At 32.8% G+C, this 9,792-nt stretch overlaps 1 protein-coding gene across 2 annotated transcripts in view; it reads right to left on the bottom strand.

Annotated features, from left to right (window-relative positions):
• Positions 1–9,792, bottom strand: part of LOC108904288 (transmembrane protein 47) — a 422,552-nt gene that overhangs the window by 4,258 nt on the left and 408,502 nt on the right. For both annotated transcript variants that reach the window (XM_018706778.2, XM_018706779.2), the window contains 3 exons: positions 5,639–5,825; positions 2,596–2,745; positions 2,122–2,184 (listed from right to left, as the gene is read on the bottom strand). In XM_018706778.2, coding sequence (XP_018562294.1) covers positions 2,122–2,184; positions 2,596–2,745; positions 5,639–5,825 — 400 coding nt within the window. The remainder of the gene's footprint in view (positions 1–2,121; positions 2,185–2,595; positions 2,746–5,638; positions 5,826–9,792) is intronic.

Here is a 9,792-nt window from a genome sequence, read left to right as displayed (position 1 = left end):
GCGACTTGGGATATAGGTATGTTAGGTTAAATCGACTTATTTTCACCCAAGGAATCTCTGGTATCATTTGTGCCCCTCCATTTAAATACACTCTGTATAGTTTTTGAAAATTACTTTTCTTCCCAATTACAGTGTCCAAATATATTTGGAAAAATTAAATAATGGACACGGTTCGATTTTATGGATGGCGTTTGATAATTTAAGTATCTCCTAAAATCCTTGTAATCGGTGAGGACAGAATAAAGGTTTTTTTCAGGTTTTGCCAAAAACAGGTGCAGTTTAAAAATTAACTTTGATACAAACAGTAATACTAACGGAATGTCAAATTTAATAGATTTTCCATATTTTAGTGCCCATAACGTGTTGTATTTTCTTCCATTTTTTTGTATAGCAACAACAGTACATATACAGTGCATTCATGCATGAAATTGAAAAGAGGAAGGAATTTATTATTTTTTGTTTTATGAAAAAGTCATTCTTGTTTGACTGTTAAGAAATAATTAGAAATATAGCAGATAATTATTAATAATAATTAATTAATAATCGATAATTTTATTTATGAAAAATTAAGTAGGTCTCGATAAACAAAAAAATTATTATCTATGTAGACAAAGTGACTTTTTTGTAAAAGATATTAAAACATGATATTGAGGAGTTGTAGAGTTGTTTCAAAATTTTATGAGCTTTGACCTTCATATGCGCAGAAACATAATTCCGACCGTCGTCGCCTAAATTATTCTACGTCCTAAAAACATTAGATCTATTATTCACAGTCTATCTCGAGCTCTCGTAGCGTAAACAAGCTTTTGATCCAATTACAAATATCATAATAAAATGCCCTATTCTTTATTATTTTAATTTAAGCAATAGAAATATATATATATAACGAATATTCGCCAGTTGACTTTATTGATGCCCAAGTGCCTTAATTCATTTCTGGTTGTAATGAGGCACGTGGTCTAATTCTGAGTCATGTTTTCACAACGTGCTTATTAGAAGAATTATGCGGATACGCCACGCCTTTCGCGCATTTCGCGGCTCATGAGATTTTGAAACTACTCTATCAAATTGTAAAGCAATGGACTTACTTATAGAATTTGTATAGTGCAGGTTGTTTTGTGAAGTGTTTAATGTAGTGTAAGTACATAATCTTAGTTATTTATTTTAGTGTTTAGTGACGGAACGGTGTTTGTGTGTCTTCATTGTTAAATTTCTGCATCTATTTTTTATAATTGTTTTACATTGAGAATAAATTCGCAAAGTTTTTCATGGGTTAATTCATAAATTTATTATTAAAGGGTTTGGTTTTACATTGTTTCAAACTTTGTGAATTTCTTTGAAACAAAAACCGCTACTACCAACTTTGCAAGCAAGTCATAAAGACAAATTGAAAATGAGTATTATCTTGAAAAAGGTGAAATTAGTTATTTTTTAATTAATAAAATGGAAAAAAAAATGTAATCGTAATTTATAATTTTTTATGAAAAACGTGTTGAAGTAAAATATGAATACAAATAACTTAACCTCAATGTTTTTGTTGGTACTTCTGAACTTCATAAAGAAAAGTTATTAGACAGCAGATTTCATATATTACACTTGTCCAGCTTATCATAAAACGACTTTATGTGAAACAAATATTAAAAACAAACTACACTACAGCAGTATGAAAAAATATATGAATCAATAAAGACGCGCTCTAGTCGCGTACGAAACAAAATTCACGAGGAAATCTGAGAAAATGAGCTTATGATATGATGATAAAATTTATAGTTACACCTTGTATAGTTTTGTTAAATTTAATTTAAAATAAAAACAAAAAAATATTATTTTTTTTTAGTTGCACCATATGTTAAATATCAATAACATTAATTTATTAAATTTTGCATAACCTCGATATTTACAATTTCATCAGTAGGTACTGCCAATGTTGCTAAGGGGCGACTTCGAATTTTGAGTTTATTTACCCACTTTACTGTGTTCACAATACATTTGAAAAAAAATCGTTTTGATTTTAGGATACTTTCCTGGATCTTATCATATTTTCGGATAAAATATTAACATCTCCAAACATAAACACAAGACTAGAACGTCATAATACAGAAAGCACTTAACCTGACTTACCTAAATTCAATTCCGCCGCAAAGCACACGGGGTAAATTATGAGCGCGATGAGTATCGCTACCACTGCAAAGACATAAACATTATTAATACAAATGCACACAGAGACACGTACACACGTTGATATCCGCTGTTTGCTTTTAATTACAGAAGAACCTCCAGCATCTGATCCGCTTTGTACTCGCCGTCGTTATGACGGCGTTCTAGTTTAGATCAAAGCCAAATCTGCAAGGACAAAATTGCAGGCACATTTATTTGTCAAAGTTTTGCAGCTGGGAATCGTAAGTGTTCAGAAAAGCGAAAAATTGTGGAAATGCGCGAGATGTGTTACAATTCACAGGACATTATAAACAAAGACGTGTGTTTAAATCCGTAGATTTATGATTGAGAACTTTAACATATTTAAGGATGCAAAAATTCGTGGTCTAGCGGGTTCAGATCTGGATGGTTCGAGCAACCAAAAATTTCTAAACTTACACGCCAGGCCCATAACTATGACGGCGAACCTGTAATACTTGTATTTGGTGTGGTGGTCTTTGGTTCCTAGTCCTAGACCTGTCAAGACTGTGGCCACTAGGTCCGTGAGGAGGGTTATCACACATAATGTAGCTGCCGCTCTGATATATGCTGAAAAATATACAATTATTAATATTTTTTCTAATTCAGACGTTTCCATAAGAAAAATTCCATATAACATGTTATCTAACCATAAAATGATTATAAATTAAAATTAATATGTAGCATATGTTCTTGTTTGTCATATTGCATCCAAATTCCTCAAAATAATACTAAATGGTGACGTTTTTACTGAAAGCTTCAAAATTAGGAAGTTTCATTACATTTACATTGATGACTGCTCTAAAACCAATAGCTTGTACAACAGAAACGTTTAAAACAGTTAGACGCCATCGCAATTGATTCGAAACAATGAATGAAAAAATTACCCTTTAATAACGTTACGCCACTGTGGCCTTTTCATATGGTCCGTAATTCTGTATTTGGTGACAACTATCTCTCTATCTTCAACAGTACCTAATAAAATCATCTTAACTTGTCCAACCTTTATTAGAGTTACATTTTTTTCGTTGTTACTGCGACATAAACAATAGGCCGTAGTTAGTCATAGAAAAAAGAAAAATATCTGTTATCTGTGGTTAAAGTCGCCTTATTGTTTGTATCTATTACTGTGTCGTGTGTTCAATTTTTTAGAAAAGATAAATGGATTCGAGCGATTCTGAAGAGGAGATATCAGAAATAGTGAAAGAAGCAACATTAGATTTACTGCCGGAAAGGTTTAGGGCAGCGGTATTCAAACTGTATTCCGTGGAACCCTGTGGTTCCCCACAACCTCTCTGGAGGTTCCGCGACTGTCAAAACTTCAAAATTTTCAAATTAACAATGTTGATACCTACTACAAAATCCAAAAAAAATTACTCTTAAAACTTTTTTATTTTTATAAGTACACACGAATGCGATTGCAACTTACGACAATAGCACCTGATTTCAACGTATTACGTAAAAATATTCAAGCACATCCGAGTCATTGATTATATTTACTCTTTTTTTAATTATCCAATAAATATTTACTTTAAAATTTAAAACCATAGTTTAGTTTTTACTTAGTGGAATATTTTTTTGTTACTCGTAGTATTTATAAATATATAATCAGTAAAAAATGAGTTCGAAAATTTTTTTAGGCGTAGGGTTCCTCACAAAAATCGAAACATTTGCCGGGTTCCGCAAGTCATGGGGCATATAAAAATATCACAGAAAGATATTGGTATTCACAAACAGAATATTATATGCAGGTATAATCAAGATTTGGGGCATAAATATTATTCACCACGGTCGGATGTACAGGCTGTCTTATGGCGTAAGCCAATGGGCCAATTAATAACAAATGACGATTTATACATATTGGTTGTTTTGTTTTTAATTTCCTAACAATTTCACAGCCATCATCGCAAGAAATTGGGTCATTTTAAATATCACAAAAACCGTCAATAACAGAAAAATAATTAAGAGAGATAAGTATAGAGAAGTGTAATATGGATAGATAGAGACTAGAATTCTATAACAGTTTGTGATTAAATATACGGGGTGTTCCATTTAGAAAAAAACAAGTTTTGGCGGTTCAAAGTTAATTAAATTCGACAATAAATTTTAACCACCCTGTGTAAAACTAAACAGTTTTTAAAATAACTGTAACAAAGGATAACCTGACCTGACCTTGAAAATTCCTATCGTTTAACTTTTAGGACTAACAATAAGACTAGGACCACAACTTATTGCGTAAGCATGCGCAAAAATCCGTCATTTCTGTCCCCAGAGTGTTGCTGGTAAATTATTAAGACTGAGGTTACGACCAAATTTTTATAGGCGAGATAAAAATGTTAGGGTTAAGACTAATACTGGGGTTTAAGATTAAGGTAAGGTATCATTAAATTAAGATTATGATAATTTTTACTACATTTTACATTTTTACACTATAATTGTAGGTCTCTAAGCCGCCAACTCCTATTTTTATCACCGCATAGAGAAAATATTATTTCAATTTTTTACATTTTAAAACTGTCTGTTGTACGATTAACGGTAAATTAACCAACGAATATCAATCATTCAGCAAATCGGTGGTAGCAACTTTTATTTATGACTAAAGTATATATATTTGATTTGATCACAAACCTGGATACGTTTCCGAAAGAGCTAACAAAAAGTCTGTAGGTTTACAATTAATTTTAGTAATTATACCTGTATTATATTTCAGAAGTTGGAGCCATTTGTTGTGACAAAACGGTCGAAAATTAAAATTGACGAAATATGTCTTACATGTTATTTTACGCAAATCTTTGGGAAAAGAAGACATAAAAAAGGAAACGACCCTACTTATTACTGCTATAAACTTAGGTTGTAATGAACAAATAACTTAATTGCATGGACGTAGCTACAATAAAAAAAAGCTCTCGCAATCAGCGACTTCCCGGTATTTGATTCTAAAAAAAATATGACTAAGATATTAGATCTTTTTTTCTGGAGTGGGCACCGAACTTTCTGGGGTGGGCCGCGCACACCCCTGCCCCCCCTAGCTACGCCCGTGCTTAATTGTGCCATTCATATAGATTTTATTACACAGCTCTGTTTCTAAGTGCTGCCATTGTTTACCCTTATCAATAATTTCTTTGAATTTTTATTGGGGTTTGCCTAACATTGATTCATTAATATAAACAATAAATAAGTAAAGCAAATAAGTAAAAACAACATTACTAAAGATAAGGCGTCTATTAGTAACGGTTTTTTATATGCTTAGCAGGTATATTTTTAGAACGTCAGCAATAATAAAGTACGTGTATATTGCTGAATACCTAATAAAATAATGACGTATTTACTTATTTTTTAAATGTAATTAGCAATTAAGTGCTTTGAGTGTGAACGAAGAATAAAATAAGTTCAATTTTTGAAAAATCCTTCTTTTTACTCTTCGGTTAAGGACATAATAAGGGAATAAAGTTTATCTACCAACCTTCGTCTCTGGATTTGTAGCATCCAGGGGGATCCTGCATGTTGAAGGGCAGGGGCATGGGCGCCCCCTGTTCTATGCAGTGCATGAAGAGCCCTTGTCTCCAGCCGGCTGCCATAAGCCAGTCGGTTGAGGCCAGGCCCATTATCATCAGTATTATCACGATCAACCCGCAAATGAATGCTATCACCTGCAAAAGAATTCCAAGAATCAGCAAGGCCGCAACTGCAAGGGCATGAAGTCAATGAAATAATAACAAGATTGTTTTAATTTTAACCACCCATAAAATGGAAGAATATGAGCCCTGTGGCGGTTGTGGCTAACAATATATTTTTTTCACGAAAAATCTTTAAATTCGTCTTTAATAGGGATTTCTTCTTGCTTAACGAAAGAGTACCGCTTAAATATTAGCATTTAGAAATATAATATCATCGAATTCTACAGAAGGGGTCTTGTCTGCACATATTTCTTTAAATATCTAGAAATAAATTATAACTTTATAATCATTAGACATTGGAAACTTTGTGGCGACTATCAAATAAATAAACAGTAGTAATCTATATTATGCTAGTAAACGGCAATACGCGTTCTAGTAGCAGAAATAGATTAAAATCTATGATCAAGCCATGCACCGCTCTGTGCTCACGAGACACAATGCTACTGACTGCCAAAAAAACATATGCCATAGACTGCAAGCCCATCGGACATTTTCAAGGGGTCATTTCACCCAGCATGAATTACTTATAAATCAATACTACCACATTTAACAATAACTTTAGAAACTATGCCGTAGGCCTATTCAGTAGAATTTTTTTGCATATTCCAAAAGTTTACCTTTTAGTTAGTTAGTAAGCCAAAAATCAATTTTTTGTTTCAACGAGAAATATGTAAAATAAATTAATGAAAACAGAGCGCGGAAAAACGTTGAGCAACCATTGCCTGACGTCATAATACCGGTACGGGCTACTGGCAGAGCACACCGCTCGCGCTCGCTCTCATCCCATTCTGTGTTAATACATACGGTGTGGTTCGCTTGGCAGTTTCGTTAATCATTGTTTTTATGTCTAAATGGGTCGAATCGAAACCGAGGATTGTACAAATATTGTATAGTTCCAGGCTTTAAAAGTACCTCAGGATCAACTCGATGTTATCCACGGTTTCCCAGCCACGGTATGGGACTAGGCTTGCCAGTCTTTGGGTTTTGATGGTACATCTCCGGGCTCCGGGTTAATGTCATTTCTTCGGGTTAAGACGTCCTAACCCCGAAATTTATTTTCCTGAGATCTGATTGTTTTTTTTAGACATCAATTTTTCCATTGAGCTGCTGTAGACCTTTTTTTTTTAAGAGATCGATTTCCTCGTAAACGATTTGACTTCAAAATTTCCTAAAAACCTTTTTTTTTTTTTGGACGTCAATTTCTCCGGGTCTGTCATGAAATAGATCTGGCAACCCTATATGGGACTCAAAACCACCTTCGTTTTTCTTTGGTTGCACATCTAGGGGGTTGTAAAATATTATTATTTGAACATTTAGAGCACAATTTTCAACTTTATGCCGGAAAAAATTCTACCCCATCTAAATGTTCGTGTTCACAAAAAAATCGAAATAGTTGGCGAGAGGGACCTATAAACAGTTAAGAACCACTCACGTTTTTCTTTGATTGCCCGTCTAGGGGGTTGTAAATATTATTATTAACATTTAGAGCAGAATTTGAAAGTTTATGCCGAAAAAAAAAATTTCTACCCCATCTAAACGTACCCGTTCATAAAAATTTCGAAATACGTCGGCGAGAGGGACCTATAAGCAATTTATTTAAATAATAATATTTTACAACCCCCTAGACGGGCAACCAAAGAAAAACGAGGGTGGTTCTGAATTGCTTCAAATACTAGTCAAAGTACTACTGGCACTGGCACATACACGTCGTCGCATACATCCACAAGTACCGAGTCTAGTACGTTGGGTACATTTGTACAAAAATGGAACGCAAAAGAAAATGTAGACAAGCGCACCATTTACGTCATTGAGAAAAATCCGAAAATGTATTTAGGCATTCCAAGTCATTCTATGTTTATAATAAATATGTTGTGTGAAAAATGCATTTCAACAAGACTTGATGTATATCTCTTATACACTCTCTATTTATACACTTAAAAATATAGGTATATAATATAGGTAAAAGTATAGCAAATATCTACACATCTCTCCGACTGCCCATGACTTGATCGCCGAATGGCCGGTATCGTGACGTCATTACGTGTTCTCCCGCAGTGTTGACCTTTTTATAGACGAACGGTTCACCCCTAAAAAGATGCTTAGAAAATCAAGGTCACCGACCACGAGGAGAGGCCAGGATGAAACCTTTTGTAATCGATGCATTGAGTTATTGCTAACAAAAAACCTAAGTAACATCTTGTCCGAGTGGCAGGTAATTTGTTATTAACAAAAAAGGTTGCAAAATAAAAATATTGTAAAAAAACGCTCTGCAAAATTTTCTAAGGTAAATTGGGCAAAAATAAACACTTTTTGTCTCTTCACATTTTTTCGTAGAACGCTTCCTTTTCGAGCTTGGGGCGATTTAAGGTCGAAAAATGGCTAAGTTGCCAACTTTAAAAATTCATATCTCAGCTCCTACCAAAGCTATCGGAAAGTTCAAAAGCGCAAAACGATCCTCGAGACTTATACTTTAATGTAGTATTTTTTTAAACCAGCCCCTTTTTTTTAACCCGTAAAATTTGCAGCTGAATTTCGGCCGCTAGTGCCCACGCGCCACCCCTACGTATCGCTATATGTATATAGATATAGTGCTGTCGTGCATATAATCGAATAAACGCTATTAATTCATTACTTGTTACAATTTTTACTATTTAGTATTTCTAACACTCATACATATTTTCAAATTCATCAAATATTGTATATCATATAATTAAGATTTGATATGAATATATTTAAATGAAAAATAAATTAATTAAACATTACAAAAAATTCATATATCAAAGGAATTTATTAATACAAAAAAATATATTTACATTTAAATATAAACTTAACTACTTATTTAATAAAAAATCAATTTTCAGTCTCCGAATCGGTATTATCAGTTTGTATTTCTGCATTTTGACATTTTATAGAGCAATTGCAAAGATCGCAAAATTTGAAGCCTTGTGATAAGCAAGAACAAATGTCTTCATCGCTGCAGGGTAACTTTCCACTGCAGGAACATATGAATTTTTGTAACATTTCCATGGCCGTATCTCCTTCAAAATAATTGTAGCACAATACATTATTTTTTAATATCCAGCCATATTGTGTTGGGTCGAAGGATGTTATGCTTGCAGATCTTGCTTGAGACCATTCATTGATTTGCCATTTAACACGCATAACATGTTGTAACAATACAGGTTCTGCCGGAGGTATTGATGATGGTATTGGTATCATGATGATTCGATATTTACTATACTATCATGTACATACTAGCTATTGGGAATAATAAATATTGTATTAAATAACGAATAGCACAAGAATATTTTTCGAAAACTTACCTGCGGTTTTATACAACATTGAATATTCACATACGTTCACATGTTTGTTTACAGACTAATAAAGTATTGTTGCACTATGACAGCACGAATGAATATTGTAGAAAATGTATTATTTATTTTTTATACATTCTTTGTTAAATGTTCACTGTTATTGCCTGATGCCAGACAATAAACTAATGATCCATGCGACACCCAATCGCTGCAGTCTAATCCATTGCGCTTGTTTAAACAAGTTATAACAAGTAATTCGCATAAGAGCACGTTCGCGAAAACTCGGTTAGTTAATATTTTGGTTGACTATCTATGCGTATTCTTTTATAACATTTTATATTCTAGTTCTAAATAATTTTTTGATATAAATATAGTTATATATAGTTATTATCATTGAAGCTACATTAATGAAGATACAGTTATAAATATAAATCAATATATTTGTAACGTAATACATATTATTTTCCATTTAAATATGATATTCATATTATTAATCTTATAAATAATTATATGATATACAATATTTGATGAATTTGAAAATATGTATGAGTGTTAGAAATACTAAATAGTAAAAATTGTAACAAGTAATGAATTAATAGCGTTTATTCGATTATATGCACGACAGC

This window comes from Anoplophora glabripennis, unplaced genomic scaffold (assembly GCF_000390285.2).
Source record: "Anoplophora glabripennis isolate ALB-LARVAE unplaced genomic scaffold, Agla_2.0 scaffold145, whole genome shotgun sequence".
In the NCBI taxonomy this organism is placed as follows: domain Eukaryota; kingdom Metazoa; phylum Arthropoda; class Insecta; order Coleoptera; family Cerambycidae; genus Anoplophora; species Anoplophora glabripennis.
This window is presented reverse-complemented; position numbering and strand designations above follow the sequence as displayed.